Below are 24221 nucleotides of genomic sequence, written 5' to 3'. Positions count from 1 at the left end.
CTTTCAAACTATTTATATGTGTAAGTTTTTTTTGATTCCATTATAGGTTAGCCCTTATTAATTTATAATATCATATGCGTTACTCTGATGCATAAGCATCAAATCGGTTTAGTATAGAAACCACCCCTAAGATCGAGAAGTTCGTACGAAAGTCATGTTATTTTTGAATCAATGCTTCTATTTTAATTTAGTTTAATTAATCGTCATAGGTAAAAGGTTCTCAAACGATGTTACCTTTAACGCTGTTTTTAAAGACTTTGTTCGTCTTTAAAAACAGCGTTAAAGGTAACATCGTTTGAGAACCTTTTGTATATTATAAAAGGCGACTGCATAAAATAAACTTAATTAATAGCAATCTGTACCTACTAATATTATAGTGCGAAAGTGTATCTGTTTGTTTGTTTCTTAGCTACTTATGTTTAGCTTAAGCAATAAGCAGATAAGATTTGTTAGAAGATAAGTAGATTGCATCCTGGAGACGGACCAAGGATGCCTATTATCCAAGATTACATACCGAGACTTGGAGGATTAAAAAAAAATACGTTTAAAAGCTATGCGTACTAGCTAAGCTGATCTCGACGTAATTATTATAATTTTAACTTGCATCCTACGAAAACACACAAAGGATACTTAGCTCGGAAAATCAACGACGAATTCACGGGTAAAAGCTTGTTATTCATATTTTTCCTGGAAATATACGTTCACTTTAATTTTTATAGGATAGTTGAAGTTCTTCGTCGGGTGTAGGAAGAGTTTAATTAATTATTTATTAAAAAGAAGCCAGCGAAACTTTTCACTTTATAAATAGGTATGAGAAAAAATGTGCACAAAGGAGGTACCTACTACTATACTGGACTATATATAGAGTAAGCTTCAATAACAAAACTTATATGTATATGTACCAATAAAAGTTTAATTTCAAGTTCATAGTATTTAGTAGGTGACCTAATTTTGGCGCGTAACGGGTAGTTTCATAGAGTCGTCGTTGAGAATGATCCGTAACCAAGTATTAAGTTTATCACTCATACAGTTCGTAATGACTGCTAGATTTTATATAGAATATTTCTAGATAGAATTAGACGGTGCGCTTATAAAAAGTAACGTATTAAATCAATGGAGTTAGATATAGAGTTTAAATAAGGATATTGTTAGGTAAGGATATGGAGGTGTAGGTTTGTTACCTGTTCCCAAACAAGCTTCGTCATTCGTAGTTACGAAGTTGTAACACAGTGATGAAATGGTGCAAGTTTTGTGTTTATGTATTGTCCTGGCCTCACACCTATTTACAGTACAGTACACCTGTATTAAAATAATGTTTTGGTAACCTTAAACTTTCTAGGCCCTTTAGGCAGATATCTCATCTCATATCACGTTTAAGAGCCAACATAGTATATTATCACAATTTAACTTCATTACATTTTCTTATCATTTACGGCCCTTTATTTAATACTTGTTAATATTTGAGCCCTTTCGGGGTGCAGAATTAATATTGTACCTACCACACAACACCCGTAAGTATTTTTTACAAAAATCGTTTGGAAACTACTGAAACAAATTGTAATGAACCTTAGCGCTTCATCATCCACAACATCATCACTTCAAGCGATTGACGTCCGCTGCTGGGCATAGGTCTTTTGTAGGGAGTTCTAAATACCACGATCTTAGGCTGCTTGTTTCCAGAGGTTTTGCGGCAACTTGTTTGATGACGTCCATTGACCTCGTTGCGGGGCCCAACGTTCTCCGATCTAAATGACCTGACCATTACCACTTCAGCTTTGCGACTTTTTGAGCTACGTCAGAAACTACAGTTCTCTTTCGGATCTCCTTATTTCTTATTTGATCACGTAGAGATACTCCTAATATACTCGTAGCTCTCTGCATCGCCCGCTGAATAACTCTGAGCTTTCTTAGCCTTAGCCTTACATAGAAAGCGACCGTGGCGCTTTTAAAAAAAATATGTTAATAAAATCGAGTATTTCTTGTTAATTAATAATATATAAATGAAATAACAAAATTTTGTAAAAATTCTAAACAGAAAAATAAAACGAAAGAAAACGCGCACAGCTTAAACGTTATTCACAAAAGCAAGTGTTCAGTGTTCACATGCCACTAAGTACGTCATTGGAGAGTACATGAAAGCGAAAATATGTATGAAAAAATATGACGCTACTCCATCATATTATTCGCTCGACTGAAATCCTAAATCGCCAAATAGGGATCCGGGCCGTGAAAAATACGCTACACATAAGTACTCAACTCTTTTTACTATGTATCAAAAAAAAATTACAATAAATACGATAATCGTGAGGAAAGCAGTATGTTGGGCATGTAACTGGTCGAGATAGTTGGATAGTTAGTAGGAAACATAAAACCTCTATCAGTATAAAATAATAATTGCGTTTATGAGTCTCATTTATTCGCATTTACGAGTAAAATAATGTGCTATATTTTCACTCTGTTACGTGCAGGTGATATCCAATTTAAAACAAATGTAGAAATCATCATAAAATTTAAGTAGCCATTTTATTAGCAACCGTGATGTGACTATACAAAATTTAAACAGAAATAAATAAGTTCCACTCGTTCATTTTGTCTTTATTCATTGGTGTAGTCCTATAAACAAAACTATGTAGGTATTATAAAGTATTATCAGGTACTCATACAGAAGACAGATGACTTTTATTGTTCATTCGCTTTTAGCTTATTCATCGCAATGCTTTGCTTTCACTATGCGCCCTTTTTACGTATTATTTGCTAGCCTTTCTTCTAAGTAAAAAAAAAACTTCATTAAAAGATTTTACTCATATATTAATCATTCAAATTGAATCACCTGCATATGTTCAACATTTTTATAGAATGTTTTCATTAAAAGAAAACCTAGTAAAGGAAAAGTTCAATTTGAAGAACTTATACCTATACCTAAACGTCACAATTCACAGCTTGTTTCGCAATTCACTTACGCTCCATTGAATAAGGCAAAGCTCATCAAAAAATTTACTGAACTTATTATGTTTCGAATGATTTCCGACAATTGAGAAAGCGAAGATAAAGTTTATTGTTTGTGTTACTTTGTTTGGAATTTTACATATAATATACCTATTCGATGTATTCTTTCTGCAACTGATTTCGATCTTCGTTGTGCTTTCGGCATGTGCTCCGTCCTTTAAAAAATACTTACTTCAAACGTCGCTGATGTCTTTTGGAATTTTAAAGATTTTAAACTAAGATTTTCGTGGTTAATCAACATTTCTTAAGTATAGTTCAACGGGTAGGTAAATACCACGATAATATTTTGGATTTGTCGATATTTCGACCCAGTTGCATGGATCGTCATTCGTCGTAACCACGATCCATGCAACTACCCGTTGAACTATACTTAGAAATGTCTTTTGGAATGTTTATTATTTTACTGTTTTCCACATTTACTTATTGGAAACAATTGAGTTTTAATAAGTGGTTGTGTTTTAAAACTAATACCTGCTAATTCAAACCTTGACCTCGAAATGCTTGATATTTTGCATAGGGCAAACTCTTCCCGCACCATGAATGTTTGACCAGTATGTATGTATAAATATATAACCACTATGACTATGTATGTTAGTTTAAAGATTCTGCAAGTACAACAATAAGTCTATAAAAATAGTTAAAAACTAGCTTACCTGCGCGACTGCATCAAATCGGTTATTATGGGTTTTAATATCTTAAAAAACCAAGAACCTAATTTAAGCGCCACCTACCGGGTCCAGTTTTATTTCCAAACCATATAATACGCGGCCGGGCGGCCCGCGGCATTTTCTTGCTTTTAGCATTTCTATACCCGTCGTAACTTGTAAATGAGCCAATTTGAATAGTTTAAAGAGGAATTTGTAGGTTCATAATCTATTTTAATTATAAAACTATTTATTTGTATACATACATTCATAATAAGTATTAAATTTTTTTTTATAAAACATTTTAGGTAAAAATGATGTCAGCTTAGGTTATTCTTAAGATTTATATCATGTTAAGGGAGGCTTTGAGCGTGGCTAGATACGGATTCATACAGAAAAAGGCTTTAATTATTCAAATAACCATTTCAATAAATATGACAAATAATAAATAATATTTGTCAGTTTTTAAGGTATTAAAGTTATAAAAAGAAGATGTTATGCCTGTATTGTTTGCCAATAGAATCAGGTCTTCCTTAAGTATTACTTATAATAGTGAAATATGCAGGTACATACTTTTCAGTTATTTGTGCAAGACGTTTTTTATATGTTGTATAAAATTAACTGGTAGGAATGTGCCATCTTTTTTAATTTTTTTTGCATGGCTTAGAAATACTTAAAATAATTGTTCTTTCAAATAAATACCTACTTATGAAAAATAATATACCCACTGCAAAAATATTTTGCAATAATGATTGCGCAGAAATGTATTTCTAAGTTATAAAAGTCAACGTGAATGTATTTGGCATTTGAAATAGTTTTTCTTCGGAAAATTGGTGCAGAGCTGGTGTAGAATATAAAAATAACGAGTTGCTACGAAAAGACGCTTACGCTTTTATATAAGTACTCAGTACCGTAATAAAATCTGCAGCAAAAAAGTGGTTTGCTTTTCTCATTTCCTGCAACAACTGCGGTCGATTCTATGAATTTGTAAATGAAAAGGATAACCATAGTGGTAAAAGAACTTTAAACTAACTACGAGATATTTTTTTTGTAAACGAAAATCAATTATCAGTAAAGCGCAAGGCACAGTTCTCCTTTTTCATACGAGAAAGAGATTGAGAGCTTAGACTCCCAACCCTGCTCCTAATGCTGCTTTTAGTGCTGCTTAAGAAGTTATTATTACATGTGAGGTATATAATAAACTGAAGAAGCTGAAGGTGGTGGAAAACAAAGCCAACTTGCAAGCCCCGGTCTTGTAATGAGAAATGTATCATGACGATGAAACTAAATAATTTGGACCAACGGGTTAAAATTAGAAAAGGTAAAAAAAAATCAAATAATAAATAATACCTGTGGCGCAAAATAGTCTCGTAAAATATCTGTATCCATTACTTTTGAGGAAAATCTAAAAAAGCATTACCTAATCGAATCTTTATCCATATTGTGAGAAGCATGAAAGGATAGCTTACAAATAATATGTAGCATATTATATAAGAAATATCGCATTTATACTCACTTATTACTAATATACCAGATTATTTTTTAGATACTTATTACAACTGTTAATGTAAAATAATTAACTGTTAATGTTAGTGTAAATGTTTGTGTGATGAACATGAATGTTTTTCAGTGTCTGGGTGTTTATCTGTATATTGTAAGTATTTATGTGTATTATATTCATTAAAAAAAATATTCATCAGCTATCTTAGTACCCATAACACAAGCTACGCTTACTTTGGGGCTAGATGGCGATGTGTGTATTGTCGTAGTATATTTATTTATTTATTTATTTTAACTATTCCTTTATAGAAAAATTTTGCTACTGCTATGATAATCTATGAAATGACTGTATATTTTTTTTACTCGTACAACCTTAGGATTAGGAAAATATGCACGAAATCAAATTGGTGGTTTAAAGTTAATATATCCACATTAGTACTGATGATTTGCTTTATTTTGTAATTATTAGAATCTAATAAATAATATTAATATAATATTTCAAAGCACAGCTTTTCCCGCGCTTTCCCGCTTGCCAATCCTAAGTTTACCGGGCAGACGAGGAAAAGAATAGATAGTTATGGCGAGAGCGTTAGACAAAGAGGATTTGAATGATAATAGCGATGCAATGAAATACTTTAGGTAAAAGATTTAGGAAATAAAACTATAAATATTGAACACTGGTTTTTATTTATCAAAGGAGGTTCACGTAAGTTATACCTAATAATTATGTTCCAATTATGAACTTGCTGATATGAGCTTTGTTATCAAACAGTGGTAAAAAGTGGCATGCCTTATGCATCGTGCATACCAACATTGAAAGCTTTTTGGTGCCAATTGTGTAAAGCACAAATCTTGCAACTAAACTAAATTGACAGGTCAGGACAGGTTATGAAATAAAGCTTTATTTGTTACACTCCGCGAAAAACGGAAGATCTAACATGTTCTGTTAATAGTTATTATGACGCATTATTCATTGTAAAGTCAACATGTCCTGAAGATGCTCTGGTGTCGGAGCGAAACGTGCGTAACATTCCCGAAGATCTGTTTGGTACCATACAGATTGGTCACCATACAGTTAATGTTCATAATGCATCTTGGAATTCCGCAAACTAACGCCTTCTTCTATGCGATATTTAGATCCTATCCTAAATAACCTGACCTGCCTATTTATTTTAGTTAAGAAATCTGTGTACAAAGAATCGACACCATTGTACTCGTATCTCACATTTCTCTTATTCAAATTTTCGTCATTTGCAGATTGATCGATGAGATTTAGTAATTTCGCTAAGAGATATAAATATTTGAAGAAGCTGTCAACAAAGTCCCATCTATTATTATCAGCAGACTGATCGATGAGGATTTAGCCATTTAATTTACAAGGATAATATATAATAACATGTTATCTCTAAAATTCTAAGTTTATTTAAGACATGCTGATGCCCGCGTCTTCGTCTGCGTTTGGGTTTGTTTTTAAAGCATCCCGGAGGAACAGCTTATTTGAGATACGTGTGGCAGTAGCAACAGCAAAAAATAGTCGACTGCGCTGGGTAATGGATAGGACCCATTTTGGAAGTAACAACGTAATAGTAACCGTTAAGTTAAGAAAAAAGATGCTAAAATATGTAGTTATAGTGTTCAAAAAGAACTTTTTCATTTAAGTTTAGCTCTAAAATAACTACATTATTATTTAACTCTTTATTTGTATACCACAATATTAACATGAACCAACATAAAATAAATAACGAACGATCGAAATAGAACGATGAAGGAAAAAGTAGAATACAAGAGGCGACCTTATCGCTTAATAGCGAACTCTGGCAGGCAACCTTAGAAATTAGGAAAAAAAATTTAAAATACATCAATGCGAATAACTACGTACTAATACATAAACTAGTATACACAAATAAATCAAACAATAAATTCAAAATTCATTTAATTCAAGTCGGCCTACTTTATAAGCACTTTTGAAACGTCAAGTATGTATGTTTGCAGTGACTCTACCACCGGATCGGAAAGCAGATTCTACCGAGAATAGCCGGCAAGAAACTCAGTAGGTGCTCTTTTTCAACATCAACATTTACAATAATTTTTTTGCTACTTTGGTTTACATACTGGTATAATAGTTGCAGCAGCTATAAAATAGTTAGCAGTCTAAGATTTAAATTAACAAAATACTAATGAGTGGTAATATCAGTACAATGTAAGTACTTACCTACCACCACCGTGATATTCACGACCGGATGACATAAGTCCGTTTAAGAGACAGACATTCAAAGCGTTTATAGCGGCATAGATAGTTTCACTGGGAAAATTAGGTAGTCTAAATCATTTGGAGAGGTTACTCTTTAAAGACGGTTTTCGCGGCAATTCGGGAACGAACTAATTTTCTTCGGTTGAGTGCAAATCTTATTCTGAGGGTAAAGGCGGTAAAATGATTAATGTCCAAGTAGCTCCTCTATCCCGACTTCAGTTCGTAATGCGATCACCGCTTTGCGCTTAAACAAGGCAGAGTGATTATGTAATTTAATCCCCTTTGAGTTCCTCCAAATTGCCTGACCGTTAGAACTCGATAATAAAACTTTGTTGTTGCGCTACAAAATTAAATTCCAAAAGTTAGGAAGGTTTATTATAATTGTCGATATCATGTAGGTTAATAATAATTTTACTTTGTAATTCAATAGTTTTTGGGCTTCCCTAAATTACATACCCGTTCAGAAACCATACAAATTACTTATTGATCTCGCCGTGAACTTACCTCCAAATAAATTTCTAACAGCCACATGTAATAATTAACTAGATTAAATTTTCAGACAATATTACCCATAGTAAGTCCTATTTTTTGTGAAACATCTATTGGGAAGTTCACATTACAATCAACTCCTATGCAGTCACGGAATACGGCATAACGCTCTCTTGTGCCATCATGCCATCTTGACGTATGTACATATTCTGTATCATTTACTAAGCATTATTTAAATTAATTGAAAAATATTTATTTTATACATGATCAATATTATAGCGGATATGATAGGCCGCAAATACAAAATAATTTTAACTGAACCAATTTTATGTAGCTGGGTATTTAGGCTGCAGTAGGCTGAAAGTAAAAAGAAGACTTTTTTGTATTTTTATTGGTGTTTTTAATCTGTTAGCTATTAGGTAGGTAAGTACTGACTCAGGTTTTGGTTTGAAACTTTATTTCGGTAATTATTGGCTTTTTGTAATTTTAAATACTGCCATACATCTATTGAATAACAAATTGTAAGTAGTTACTAATTTAAAAGGTATTACGAAAAGAATCATATTTTTATTTTACTAGCCGTTATTTATTGCTGATATACAAAGCACTAGGAACAAATGTTAAAAAGATGAAAATCGATATGGTTATTATTTATATATTTGTATTTCTTTTGTAAAGTCGACCAATTTAATCATCTCTATAAATATTTAGTCTTTTTCAAGAAGAATGGAAGGATTCCATCGTTTATTACAGAGTTCTTATCCAAAGGCAACCTTGAGATCAGATGTCCATTCCAAAACTATATTGCACTGTCATCCGATTAACTTAAGCATCAACATATAAACCCATTACTGTTCACGGGCCTCCTCCCACAATGAGAAGGGATTAAGGCCGTAGTCCACCACGCTGGCCCAGTGCGGATTTCTATACTCCATACACGTTTGAGAACATAATGCAGAACCCTCAGGCATGCAAGTTTCCTCACGATTTTTTCCTTCACCGTTGAAGCAAGTGATATTTTAATTGATTAAAACACACATAACTTATAAAGTTAGAGGTATTCGAACTCAGTCCCGCGAAAGTGATGTTTAAGTCTTACCCCTCTTAAACTTAAGCATGCTTAATATAAAATCAATCAAAGTGGGTCCAACAGACTATACGGCTGGTGAAACTGAATTAAAGCTTGTGAAATAAATTTTTTTAGATTTATGTTATATTGTGTTGTAAGAAATCTTTTCCGTCCAAAGAATAAACAATCTGAGGTGACATTGTATTTTTCGTAATGCCGCTTGGGCTTAAGGTGTCTGAACGAAGCAGATAACAAAACCCCTTTTTAAGAAAAACATGATAAATATTTATTGTTAGCCTCCCGTTAAAGCTGTTGACTGTCCATTGCAGAGACATGGCAGAGACTCGATACTAAAATGAGTATTAGCGGTAAGCTCGCATCCAGCCAACAGCAACTTTGCCTCTAACTTTGTATTAGGACTACGATGGACAGATAGCAGGGAAACTTGGGAATATCCCGGAATTTAGCACCAAGTTCCGTTTTCAAAAAATATAATATGATATTGTCCAGGATTCTAATCCTATATGAAAAGGTAGCTCACGTTGCATCGCTGTGGCTTTCCCAGTTTCCAAGGGGGAAACGATTTGGTCTGAAAATTTTACAAAAGACCTGAAACCCATTGTAATATTATGGTAAAGTATGTCGCATGTTTATTTCCATGCATTATTATGCATATAGGTAATGCAGTCGCACAACCAAGCTTCAATGGAAAAACTTAAATCATGGAGATTTGCGTAAGATACTTTTTAGCCGCGAAATACAAGCAGTTTCCGCTGGATTTAAATAAAATCTAAGCAAACGCAGAGCATGTAACGGTCAACAGGCATTTCTTTGGGAAATAGAAATATTATTCTATAAAAGTATAAAACAGCGTACTAGGTATTTTCAATTTAGTTACTTACCTTATTTTGCATTGTAACTAGTCAGTCTAACATTTTGACACAAGTCGCAGAATGTTATATTGTGTAAAATAAAATAAAACGGATTCGCTTCCCTCGAATTTTATACATGCATCGTATAAGAAAGAAAGAAAGAAACATTTATTTTTTACATTGCGCCACACATTACAATATTCACAACACCACATATGTTATGTGTGGCACAACCTAGAAAAAAGGTGCCAGCTCAGCATTGTGCTGCATGCGCCAGTGGGAGCATACAGCGCTGATTTTCAGTTGGCACCTTGTACCAGGTAGCACCACGGAAATACGTAGCCATCTACTGACCACATTTTAAGCTTAGTTTAAAAAAAAGAAAAACTAACTAAATAAATTAGTGTTGCCCAAATTCAGTCTTGGTCTTGCAGTCTTGGTCTTGTTCTTGCGTTTTTGCAAGACCAAGACCAAGAACAAGACCGCGTATTTTTAGCAAGACCAAGACCAAGACTGACCGTGCAAGACTTGAGCAAGAACAAGACATAGCCTGCAAGACTCTTGCGTCTTGCAGCTAGGACTTAGCGCTATTTCACGGAGTAGTTAGGTGTAACAGTTCGGTGTATAGGTAGGTAGGTACGCTTAGGAATTCTATGAGACGCAAAAAACTATATCAAAGAATATGAAAAACTGGACCTATGCGCATTACGACTAATACCATAAACATAGCGAATAAAAAAATATCTATTAAAATCAAACTGAGTGCATGCATAGTTATGTTTTAACCATCGGCACTTTGATAATGCGGCATCAAAGGTTTTGTACTTACTTCTCAAAGAAATTTGCCGCTTTTCGGAAGTACATGGTTATGATACACGCGCCGGCGGCTTCTTTTGAAATCTAAAACAATCGTTGCCGCCGCGCCGAAATCATAACATTTGACACTATTCATGCAAAATAATTTCGAATTTTAAGAGTACCTACAGGTGTTCCAAAGAATAAATAAGTTTCAGATTGGTGATTTTAGATTGGTGGAGGACGCATGAGACAGAGTATCCGATTTTATCGAAAATGGCCCGTGATTTTCTCTCAATACCTGCAACTTCAGTACCTGCTGAGAGGTTATTTTCTAAAGCATCATTAGTAATTAGAAAACATAGAAATAGGTTAAGTGATGAGTCAGCCAGATGGTTACTTTGTATTAATTCTTGGTCAAAAGAATTGATATAAAGTATCATAACCTAATGATAAAGCTGTTGATTTGTGTTGTATTTTATTTTTTATTCAAATAAATGATAAATCGTAAAACTCTTTTATTAAATTTCTTATAAGTTGAGGGTTCAATCTCTTTCTAGACAGATAAGTATTGTTCTTTAAAATACAGTCAAGTTATTGTAATTAATTTGTTTTTTTACATGTTTTAGCAAATGTAAGCTTATAAATCATAAATGTTTATTAAGAAACAGTTACTTCCATGGAAAACGACATATAGGTCAGTTGATTTTTCGAATTTCTTATCAAATCTTCAGTTATTTATTAATCTGCTTGATCTTTACTATGGCTATGTTAATTCAAGCTCACAATGTTCCAATTCTAATACGTTTTTCTAAGATTTAAAGTAAACTTTAATAAATAGTAATAGACTAATAGGTAATTGCAAGACTCTTGCTGCAAGACCAAGACCAAGACCAAGACTGGGAGCGCAAGACCAAGACCAAGACCAAGACCAGGTGTATTGGCGCAAGACCAAGACCAAGACTGGCTAAGTCTCGTCTTGTTCTTGCATTTGGGCAACACTAAAATAAATCCACAAAAATAATAATAATAAACTAAAGTAACATATATTTATATAAACTTGAAAATAAAAACGTACATATATCATAAACTTATTAAGATACACAGTGTAATATAATAGTGATAAAATTATTAAGTGGTAAAGTAAAGTATAGTAAAGTATACAGACTGTCTCTAGAGAAAAGATGACTCCGCCACATGTTCTTGGAATTCCACCTGTTTGGCCAATAAATATTGTTTAATATGTAAGTTAAGTTAAATATTGTTAAATAAGTATTTATATACAAACAATAGCGTTAGTAAAAACTGATGTGAACCATGAAACTATGTACCCATATAAATTCCATACCACTTCTAAAATGTCCAGGAAAGATAAGATATCTGGCAACCCTAACTGGAACACAAGAAGTGACATTAGAACTTTGTAATTAATGTATATACTTGCCAACCTAGCTATGTAGGCAAGCCACGTAACCTGTAGTCTCACTTACATTAAAATATGTAAAAAGTCTAAAAACAAGTAAATTGATACTCTACTGATTCTAATACTGATCACTTACCAACACGTGAGATCGGGCTAACTTGCAAACTCGTGTAATAATTCTAGTATAACTTTTTTTATATAAAAAAAACGTGTGTGTAGAATTTATACTTCTTTGGCGTAACAAGATGAAAATGTATTCAAAAATTGTATGTTACGCATTATTCTACGTTTGTAGAGAAAACGAACCTAACAATAGAAAAAAGCTATTGTTTGAATTATTGAAAGTCAACTAACTGTCAAACCGTTTTTCGTTTTGTGTGACGTTGTGCGCGTGTTAAAAAAATATAGATGGAAGACCAGATATTCAGATATTCACTTCAATACTAACATTGTTCAGGATGGCACTTAGATCTTTCATTAATTAACAGTACCTATTATTGAAGCTAAATACCTAGTTTCTTAGCAGTAATCATTTATTCTCATGACTATTATTCTTCTTTCCTACCAAACTGCTTTAGCTTCTCTATAATTCATATTACTTGTTACCTTCAAATGACTCTACTACGAGTTCAGAATGCTGTCTTCGGCAGAGAAGACCACTGGCAAGAAACTCTACCGTTGCTCTTTTATTCAATCAATTAAATCAAGACTTATAAACACAATTACAACATTGTCATATGTTGTAAGGCTAGGCCCTTTTATACAAGACATATAAGACAGGTCAAACATAACTACTATGATCACTTATAACATCAGGACTTTTGGAACAAGTTGTTTGTATAGAGCAACCTGTAAAATAATTTTAGGGCTCCATATATGATACCAATAAATAACCCAAAGGATGAGATATACTTATCTGATGCAACATCAGGAACAACCAAAGTACCAACAACTTTTAACAACTTATCTCAACTCCATCACCAGTATATAAGACTCTTACGCCACAACAATATTTCGTTACGTTTATCGTTTCCATTATAAATCATCTATTCCCAATTTGTAACGTTCTATCCACAATACTTTACTTAATCTCCTTTTCTCAATTCATTACTTTAAATCCGTCCTAACTTTTCTTTCCCGCCAATCTATCTTGTCAAACTAGCGTCTCCCGCCATAGATCCTATACTTTTCTTTGACAGTCTACTAAAGTCCATTATTCTATTTTCAATACATTATCAATGAGTATACAAACTATGATTTGTTGATATATTTAATATAATCATCGGGTTTATCATAGATAAAGTGCTGTAATTCCCTATTTCCTAACACGCGCGTATCGTAAAAATTTACTCTCACCATTTTTCCCCAACGCGCCAAAAGAAGTAAGTATAACTTCAAAAATGGTTATTATTTAAACTGCAGGTAGGGCAAGCGAAAACTCTGTGCCATATAAAAATATCTTGTTTGACTGTGGAATTCTTAAAAATTAAGTGGTTATGAAATCTCGAACAAGTCCTTGAGAAGGGCTGAAAAGGCAGAGAAACTGCGAACTCGTAATTAATTTAAGTACCTACCACTGAAGGGTTCTTACTCTTTGAAATAATGAGCGGAGTAAAGGATTGCAAGCGTACACATCCTATTCCAGGGGGTATTTAGTTGTAGGTACTTGGAATTCATGAAAAATGCAGATATGTGTCAGGACCCCTAGGGGTTTTACAAATCATATTACATAATAGAAGGGTTTTATAGAGCGTAGATCCACCACACAGTTCGAATGTTGATGGGTTCGCGACCGAAAGCTTATCGTGCTCGACGAAGCTCGCTAGTAAACTAGGCCCAGAAATCGAATCCAGATACTCTTCTGCCAAAGTTTAACATGCAGACCAACAGGTTGTTATGGAAAAGGTATCGCCTTAATTATGTATCGAACCATGCATCGATTTATTAGATAGATAAATTATAAACAATATAATACAATTTCTTCTTTGTAAGATGATTTTTGAATTTAATACTATTAAAGGCAATCGACTATATACCTATTTTATAGCAGACGAGGGACCGCAGATTATGTAAATCACATTTAACATTGGAATTATAATTTACTATCAAACCCAAGGACTGAATGGTCTGGTTTAATATGAAATAATATCGCAAAAAAAAAAGCTATAATTTCAGATCTACTAATAATTTCGTTTTCAAAACTTTTAAAAGTTATTACCTACTTAATGTCATCTCTGCAAACGGATAAAAAACAATTTTATTATGATTGCACGCGAAATAAATGGTAAAGCTAATAAAAAAGTGGTATAAAGTATGGTAAGTAGGGGGAGATTGGGTACGGTTGAAACATTTTAACGTTCATCGTCCATAGCATTAGTAAAGCAAGTGATGTCGGCAGTATTTTTTACAATTGACCTTATAATTGTCTACTAATTGACATTATTTGAAATCATTGTATTGTATTTTATGGGTAAACACAAACTTAAAAAGATAGAGGAGTTTGTTTCAATCTTCCCTATACCAGGGTCGGTTGAACACAAATTATAATAAATGAACATGTTTTCTTAAACATCTTTTATTATTTTTATAATTTTGATTAGTGTTTTTACCTACACTTGGAGGAATATTAAACAGACCACGTCGGATCGTACTCAGTCCTCTCGAAATCACAGACTTAAGCATCAACTAGGCTATCACAACTTATTATATAAAATATAATATTATATAAAACTTCAATAAACACTAACAACATAAAGGACTGATATTCCTTCGGACTATAACAAAGCAGAACCCTTTGTAGATGCTATGATACTTGCAAAATTGTATTAAAATTACTTTGTCAATTCTGAGAGTTGTAACGTACGAAACTTAAGCTATTTTAGACTACTTATACCTACGCCATACCCTATTAACTAAATCTTTAGTTAGGATATCGTGCTAAGTGTACTTAGTATAATATTGCTGCCTGTCCATTGAAGACAGAGAGAGAGACAAGGAACGAGGTGTTATCTTAAAAAACCGTCTATTTGCTATTTGGACTCGCAAATAAAGGCTTCCTTATCAGTGCAATATTATTAACTAAATAATATTGGCATTATTAATATCGAGCACATAAACCTCAACAAAAACTTGTACGTAACCCTATGTAAGTTTCAATTTTATTTTTATTATTTTGTCGTTAGAGCGGCAATAAATATATATATATATATATATGTATATATATATATATATATATATATGTATATATATATATATATGTATATATATATATATATATATATATATACATATATATATATATATATATATAATAATGTCTGGCAATCGACAGTATCGAAATGGAAAATTAATACGGTAGGTAAACTTTTTTTATTTAGATAGAAACGTAAAATACACTCAATTTAACTCATCAATATATTCTTTTTCTTTAGTAACACTGCTCGATAACGCCAACATAATCATATCAACCCATTACCGGCCCACTGCAGGGCACGGGTCTCCCACACATGAATAAATAAATATATATACACACATCGCCATCCATCCATAGTAAGCGTAGCTCGTGTTATGGGTACTAAGAAAACTGATAAATAATATACATAAATATTAAATAGTTATAATATATAGATAAACACCCACATTGTCCAGTTGTGGGAATCGAACCCACGGCTTTGGATACAGAAAGCAGGTTCGCTGTCCACTGCGCCAATCGGCCGTCCTAAATAGAATATCATAAAAGGGGTCAGGCCGTACGCTGACCCAGTGCGACTTGGTAGATTTCACACGCCCTTGAGAACATTATGGAGAACTCTCAGGCCAGAAGATTTCCTAACGATGTTTTCCGCCACCGTTGAAGCGAGTGATATTTGATTATGCACTCATAACGCACGTAACTCCGAACAGTTTAGAGGTGTATGCTGAGAATCGAAACCGGTCGGTCGAGAAGCCGAAGCTTTATCACTGAGCTATCACTGCCAGTAGCATTATATGGTATGAAAATTAAGATCAGTTTGGTGTGGAGTATAAGGATTGAAGAAATTATAAATTACACCATACAGATTCTCCTGCTTTTCACGGAGTATAGCAAATTAAGCTTAAATTTCGTAATATAAAAAAAAAACCCTGTTTATTAAAGAAAACTATCTGTTGAAGTATTAAAGCAAACCTAACTTAATAAAGTACATTTTCGTGTCATAGCAGACAATGATTAACGATCTTCATACGTCAACACAATAGATAACTTTTCCGGGAAGTTTGATACGTGTGCAGGCATTAATTTATTTCACTCGTGTACCCAACCCGGACTAGAAAATTAGGTCTTATATTTCTGAAATCCAAACCACCAAGTACCTAGCTACGCTCTCAGAACAATGAACCTACGCTAAAATTAATTTCGTAACAAGACATATTTTCTACATACAAGAATACTTGACATCCTATTGAATTTCGAATGCTTTTGAATATTTAAATTTTAATTTTAATCTGTATCTACCATAAAATTTCTAAATTAAAATTTAAATTAAAAATACCAAAAATTCTTCATTCAGGTAGGCCTACAACAGGCGCATATGAAGCGTTCATACATAATATACTTATGTTTACATATTTGTGAGATCTTGATGATACGTTCGGTTATAAACTGTTTACGGTTTTAACTATTTTATCACGTTTTTTAACGACAGCTTAGCGTGTGCTTTCTGAGGCACGGGGATGGACACCGTCAATTTACTTACTTTCGCTGGTACTGAGTTTTTTTTTATTAAAACCAATACAAATTCTAACTGGTTAGAATTAGTATTGGTATTAGAGTTAGACTGCATCATTACTAAGAAGCAGGAAATATTTTAGCTATGGCAGTTATATTAAACCCATCGTGCCGTAACGCTAAATCGCAAAGCCGCACGTCTTTGTCGACAGGGTAAGTAACGACGGTCGAAGCATCCCACCAGGCAAAGTGTGCCTCGCCCATTACCGCTTTAGAATCGCAACTCGTTAAAGCTACGTCGGAATAATTCAACTCGATCGTTATAAACAGGCGTTAAAGTTCATAATCCAGGTCGGAATATAGTAATTTTCCATTATATATTATAATGATTAATAAATAAATAATATCTAAAGTTATAGAATCAAGATGGTATAGAGTTCAGGAGAGAATTTTGAGCTTCGTGCTAAAGCACTTTTGCTAATATTCGCATGTTTGTGCTCAAAAGTTGTCCCTTTACTACCTGTCTGGTTAATTATTTGAATGTTTGTTACCTACTCGAGTTTTTAAATCAAATAGACATCATTGAACTGACGATAAAAATATTGTATTTTCCATAACTCTACATATGTACCTTATTAATGCCAATTTAATTTATTTTACGATTTCTAAGTAGGTAAAACATATTTTTTAATTCATACTGGACTGTTAACCTTAAGGTTATGTCAACTGTTTATTATTGTTTTGTAAGGCCATCAGAGAGGAGTCAGGAACGTATTCTTTCAGCACCCTGCCTTTAACAAAATTCCTAACTGTTCTACACAAGATAAAATGTATTACAATTAGGTGGGACGAAACAAAAAAGCACAAATAAAATAAATTAATAAATAAATATACTACGACAATACACACATCGCCATCAACCCCAAAGTAAGCATAGCTTGTGTTATGGGTAATAAGACGACTGATGAATATTTTTATAATGACGTACATAATTACTTATAATATACAGATAAACACCCAGACACTGAAAAACATTCATGTTCATCACACAAACATGTTCCAATTGTGGGAATCGAAACCACGGCCGTCAAAGGGATACAGGGAAAATGAAATGAAACACACACCAAGTAACTTAATACGTTACGAATATAATATTATAAAATATTTTCAGCCTATCCGAAACATAATCTTAGGGGATCTACAGTTATGTACATAAAACGAAAGGCGGATACGCCACTAAGTGGCTTGCATTCAGTCATCGTGGGGACGCTCGGGCGCCGCGAAGCCGCGCGCGGACACGGGTTCAGGCGCTGGCGGCGCGGGGGATGCGGCGGGGGACGGGGCGGGCGACGCGCTGCCCAATGGGGACGGCAGCGTCGCGTACACTGTGGGCCGCGGCGGCTGGTACGACGGCGCGTACGTGTCGCTGCGCGGGTTGTAGAACGGCGAGTCGTCTGCGCTGCAGTCCAGGTTCGGCGAGTACGGGGTCACCGCCCCGCAGGACGGCGCGTCGTCGCTCGGCCTGTACGCGGGGGCCACCGGCGCGTACACCGTGCGCCGCGGCGGCTCCGCCTCCGGTCTATGATGCGACGACGGTGCGTACGCGTCCGACCAGCAAGCTTTACTCGGTGTGAAATCACCCTTCACGTACAACTGTATGGGTCGTCGGAAGCCCTTGCTCGCGTGCTGCGGCACTCCCAGTATACAGCACTTGCTGAACCCGACCTCGGGTGAGAGAAGATACTCCCGGAACTTGTTAGGGAAAAACTCAATCGAGTTAAAGTTCTCGTAAATAGTTGGCTGTAACAATAAAAAAATCATGGTATAAAACTCATTCACTACCTTGCCTTACTCTATAAATATATTTTAATGAATAACAAAAACAAACAAAATTTTAAGCAATCATCCAAATTTTTTGGTTGTTTTAGACAGTAGCAATTAGTTTTTACATGAATAAATAAATATACTACGACCATAAAAACATCGCCAAAGTAAGCGTAGCTTGTGATATGGGTAATAAGATGACTGATGAATGTTTTAATGAATAATAATATACATCAATACTTAAAATATACATACATACACTCAGAAAAACATTCTTCAATAAAACAATTACTGACTAAACATCCTTTTTGCCATACATGAAAGCTTTTTTATTATCATATTATGTGGAGAATATGTTACACCACACATAAACAGTTGAAAAGATTTGAATGCATTTTGTCCAACCATATTACCTATTAGTAATAGTATAAGCTTGGAAGATCAATTAAGCTCAGAGCTGACGGGCAGATGTCTTCATATAGATCAAATTTATTAACTTAAAACTTAAAATTACTCGCAATTCTTAATAAAAATCCACTTACAGTTAATCGCTTTTTCTTTTTATAGCTCGCCCAGTTCTGCGCCTCTAACACCAACTTGCCTCCAGGGCGTAGGTCTGCAAACATCCTTCGGAAGGCGCGCTTCAGGCCCGCATCTCCCCAGTTGAGGTGCAGCCACTTGGTGGTGGACAGGCACAGGATCAAGTCAAACTGCGGACTCTCCATTCCTGTTCCCGCAGCTATGTCTTCACGTGGAACATAATTACCCTGAAAAATTATGAAACCTTTAGTTAAGATGTTTATCATCAAACTCCTAGCATCCCAATTCTGTGTACTGACCTGCTCTCTCATAGAAAAGAGGGATTAGAAGTTAAGACCTTCAAGGACATGCATAATGGTTAGCTGAACTCATATTTTTTATTCTAATAGTCATTGTTACAAACAGTTTTGTTTGGTTCAAAATTATTCTAAAGCAAAGATTCTTAATTCAGGACTTATGCAAAATTTAATTGGGGGCATATAAATATCGCCTAGGATCATAAAGTTTTATTTTTTTCCATAGTAATCCATGAGACTTTACCATCATTTATCTCTAACTTAAGCATAGCTGATATTATGGTTCTCACTGAGTATTCTTTTACGATAACTTTGTACAGTTATTTTCCTAGAAACAACAATCTCAGGAAAAGTTTGTCAAAGAAAAGATTTCCACCACATTAGCTTAATAGGGATATTAAGAGCATTTGTAAAACTGTATACAAATGCTCGTTGAAAATAAAATAAAATGCGACGTTCAATCAGGTGGATTGTGATCTGTACAATTTCAGTAATTGTTAGTAGTTAAAAATTACCTTGAATGAAATCAAACAAACTGTATGGGTATGCAAAACCAATAAATGCATCATATTTCATTATTACCTACCTAATGTTGCATAAATTGGTTGATGATAAACCATTGTCTTTATCTGACATTGCAGAAAAGACTGAATTGTTCTTTTTTTATTATTATGTTGTAATAAATAACAAATCAAATATATGGACTTAGCTTGAAAGGACGGAGAGTAAGATAGACTACTTTTTAACCCAGTAAAACAAAGGGTATTGGTAAAAAACCGTAATGAAAAACGCGGGCAACTTACTTGTCTGAATGTGACATTAAATGGAAAGCCAATAGTTGACACATCTGTCTTAGGTTCCCCGATGGGACCAAACATCATTGACATCGACATGGGAAAGAAACACTGCCCTTGTTCTTGCTTGTTGATAGACTTTCTATTCTTCCTTGGCTTTCGTAACTTTCTCCCAGTCGGGTTCTTCTTTGGATCGTCTTCTTTATCTGGTTTATGATCTGCTGTAGTACAATCCTCGCATTTTTCATCTTTACACTTATCACATTCGGATTTCTTGTCATCTACATCAGTCTTTTTTTCGTCCTCTGTCTTTGGTTGTTCTAACGGGACAGGTATTAAAGATCTTAGACTATTTCTGGCCCTGCCTGTAAGAAGTTATACATATTAATACATGAGAAAAATCATTTTATTAGAGTTATTAAGTAAGGCTACTGTGAAGATACATGAACATTCTTACTAGATTTTTTTTGTAGTAATTTAGGATTATTGCACATTAAACAACATAGATTCATTCTTTAATACACCCAAGTTTTCAACATCAATTGTTATATCTCATTCAAAACCCATTTAAATTGCTAAACAGGTCAGTTTAATTTTATTTAACAGCAGCAGACTTCTCCCCCTATACTAGTGATATGGATGCAATAAATAAAGTAGTAAATTTTCATTGAATTGATTTGACAGCTTGAATTTTTGATCAGGATAGTAAAAAGAATTTTTTGCAGTTGTGTACACTGTAGAACACAGGCACTTATATCAGCAGGTCGTAATACGGATGTAATGTGTATGGCATCAAATGATGATTGACAAGTCAATGTCACACTAGGCTAAAATCTATACTAATTTACATACCAAGGTACATTGCTTAATATGCAATGTACGTTATGGACAAAACAGAGGAGGAAACAAATTGAGACAACTTGTCTCGTGAAGAGCTTACTATAGAAATGATCCTATGAAATAATGTCTCAGTGTGATAAGAGCTTTATTTATTTCCTTTGTGATGTCACATGTATTAAACTCTAAGTATAATAAATGATTCTTTATTTCAACTGTTTGGAAAATTTCTTCTAAAATTCTGGTGAAAGATTTGCAATAAACAAACACATCATTTGATTTTGATTTAAAAATATCAAAATGTTTTTTTGTATGGGCTTTATTACAAAAAAACATTAAAATGTAATCAACAGAGATACAAAACAATTATCAAAAAAAATACATACCAATAAGTCCTGGATCAATGTCAATTCCTACAACAGATTTTGCACCAAGTGTTCGAGCCACAGCTATAGAGATGTGTCCAACATTGCACCCAATGTCCAATACATCCTTATTTTGGAAAAGGTGCCGATGCATTTCAAACACTTGAAGTCTTATATCCATCATGGCATTTAAATTGCGATAGCCATAATACCTGTAAAAAAACAAGCAACGAATTGAAATTTATTGTTCAAAAACTATTAACATAATACCTAATAAGAATGATGACAGAATATTCAACAAATTTATTGAAATAAAGCTAAAGTTACTGTTGATTTTATTAATGTATTAGGTTTTTAACCAAAACTTGTTCCTAGATATACATATTACATACAACTTCCTAGAGGAAATACTTTTTATGTCTACCTAGGTTCCAATAGGAACGGGAGTTAATATCAGAATACAATATATAAAGCAGGGCCAAGTAAGCTAGTAATAGGTATTAAAGCGCTTAATATTGTACAACATTAAAAATAAAATCTTCCCATTAATAAAAATTTACATACCTATCATAGTTTCCATATTGAAATCTTGAATTCTTAGGATGAAATGTTGGCATCTTACGATCTTCTTCTGAGGTGCTCTTTAGCTTTGTTCTATGTGGGGAGGCTGGTCGTTCCGGAGGCACTGTACGCTGCTGTGGTCGGGCACGCATCCATGCTCCCGGCTGTGGTACCACTGGACTTACTATTTTATCCAAAGAATCCATCCGCCTCAACTTTTTGCAGTCTTTACCTTTCAGTGAACTGTTGTCACTATCACTGCAAGACCTCTTTCGAGATTTAGATGTGGATGGTTCTGGGGGAAGAGGCTCCTTTATACCCTCGTCTTTGTCAGGCTTATCTTCAACCATGGGCACATTTGTATTTATGTTTGCATTCGTCTCAGTTGTGCGACGTCTTATTCTAGGCTTCTTTCTCGGCTTTCTCTGCTGCATTTCTAGTCTTTTCTCATACTCATCATTATCCAAAGGCTCCATGAGGTTAAGAGGATCTCTTATGTTAGGTGGAATTATAACATCTATTTTAGCCTTGTGCCTCGGGGGAGTGGGCAGTGGTGATGATTCAGGAGTCACAGCATTCATAGCTCTGTTGACGTTTTCATCTTGTAAGCTGTTTAGGTTGAGTGGATCAGAAATGTTTCCTCCAAGGAGAAATTTTGTAGGTGGAATGAAAGTTTCCTTGCGCGGTCTTTTGTTTGGAAGAAAGTATTTGGATATGGAAGGAAAACTTTGTGCTCGTTTCTTACTTTGTTTAAATTTTGTGCCAGGATGATGGAGCCTCCGCACGGCGCTCCTCTCCAAGTTATCTTTGCTAGGGATATGACACTTTTTTCCGTGTCTGAATTTTTTCTTAGTTTTCTTCGAGCTCCCTGCGCCTGAAGCTTCGCCTTCTTTGGACGTGTTGCCATCGGTCGCGGATGGATTTGATGCTACGCTCACATTTAATGAAAGGTCCGTAGTATCCGTAACTTCATTCTCCGAATTATCACCAGCGTCGTTCTCAGCGTTTTCGTTCTCCTGTTTACTGTCAATAGTAAGCACATTTTCTTCTGAGCTACCCATTATTTAGCTTCTTGCATAAAAAAATATTCACATATTTTATCGCAGTCGTAAATGAAAATCAAATTTGCCGCCACTCTGATTCTTGCAAAATGTACAAGGACATCCGTCTATCCGTGATAAACAGGTCTACCGACGGTATTTATATTCGGTAAAAAATGGTATACAGTAATTAAACATCACAAATCTGACTCGTATTAAGGTGCCTTGGAACAGTCCTTTAAAAATTAAACACAATTTTAACACAATATGGTTTCATCAAATACACACCACACCACACACTGAAACAAATTACAAATAGCACAGACAAATAGGAAAATGGCAATTCGACATAGTGCTACCACGCCTTCCCGACAACATGCCGACCGAGTTTCTTGATAAACATGACTATGTTGGCCGGTTATATTTAAGTTATTACAGTCACGAATGGAATGTGGATTCGTAGTTATAGCTTTTAGGAACTGAATGGTGTACATGACTGATGACAATGCACGAACTTCTCAACGAGCCAAGCCAGCCATATTCTACGGATCGCATGGTCGTGTGATTTGCATTTCGACTGGTTTCATTCCAAAATTGAAACTGCGAGAAACGAAAACTGAAACTGTTTTGTTTTGGTGAATGACTTAATTTTTTATGATCGTAATTTAGAACTAAATGTCCGATTCGACTAAAAAGTATTTTACTGCTCTGAAAATACCCTTGATGATAAAACTATTTGGAAAAGAATTGATTCAACGATACAAATGTATCCAACTTTGTTTTTCTTTTGGCGGCGATCTAATTAAATTTTAAAACGCAAAAGCTGCTATCGTGCCTTAATTATTATAAATAGGACAGTAAACATTTCTTGGCGGATTTTTTTGAAGATAGGTAAAAATAACTACTTTAATCACGTCGTTTAAAACTTACATGTATCATCTATAGTTTTCAGTTTGATTATTATAAACGAAGCTTGTTTAATTTATTTAAACTTGGTATGCCTGCCTATTGAAGTACTATCACATTGTAACGAAAAAAATATTTTACAGACTGGTTCTACCTACCTACTTTAATGGTATTCAACGATACTACAACAAACTAGTTCATCAATAATTATGTGTAAATAAAAGTCGGTTCGTTGGAAAGGTGTGGATGCACTTTTATAGATGACTAAATAAAAAGCACTTTACTATAGGTTTAGTGTTGCAAT

At 34.2% G+C, this 24221-nt stretch overlaps 1 protein-coding gene across 1 annotated transcript; it reads right to left on the bottom strand.

The window, feature by feature from the left end:
* Positions 1–17882: 17882 nt before the first annotated feature.
* On the bottom strand, positions 17883–23336 carry LOC120624564 (7SK snRNA methylphosphate capping enzyme bin3-like). Its single transcript, XM_039891198.1, has 5 exons — positions 21975–23336; positions 21432–21622; positions 20218–20573; positions 19121–19345; positions 17883–18554 (listed from the first exon to the last, which is right to left on the bottom strand). Exons 1-5 carry the CDS (start codon positions 23030–23032, stop codon positions 18006–18008), a joined length of 2379 nt encoding a protein of 792 aa, XP_039747132.1. The 5' UTR covers positions 23033–23336; the 3' UTR covers positions 17883–18005.
* Positions 23337–24221: the final 885 nt, after the last annotated feature.

This window comes from Pararge aegeria, chromosome 6, assembly GCF_905163445.1.
Source record: "Pararge aegeria chromosome 6, ilParAegt1.1, whole genome shotgun sequence".
Classification (NCBI taxonomy): Eukaryota; Metazoa; Arthropoda; class Insecta; order Lepidoptera; family Nymphalidae; genus Pararge; species Pararge aegeria.
This window is presented reverse-complemented; position numbering and strand designations above follow the sequence as displayed.

Excerpts from the sequence above, each read along its gene's own strand:
- LOC120624564 (XM_039891198.1), bottom strand. The coding sequence starts at position 23,032 with ATGGGTAGCTCAGAAGAAAATGTGCTTACTATTGACAGTAAACAGGAG. Across the intron at positions 21,623-21,974 it reads CAATATGGAAACTATGATAG|GTATTATGGCTATCGCAATT; the intron begins GTATGTAAATTT and ends GTTTTTTTACAG. Across the intron at positions 20,574-21,431 it reads CATTGATCCAGGACTTATTG|GCAGGGCCAGAAATAGTCTA; the intron begins GTATGTATTTTT and ends AACTTCTTACAG.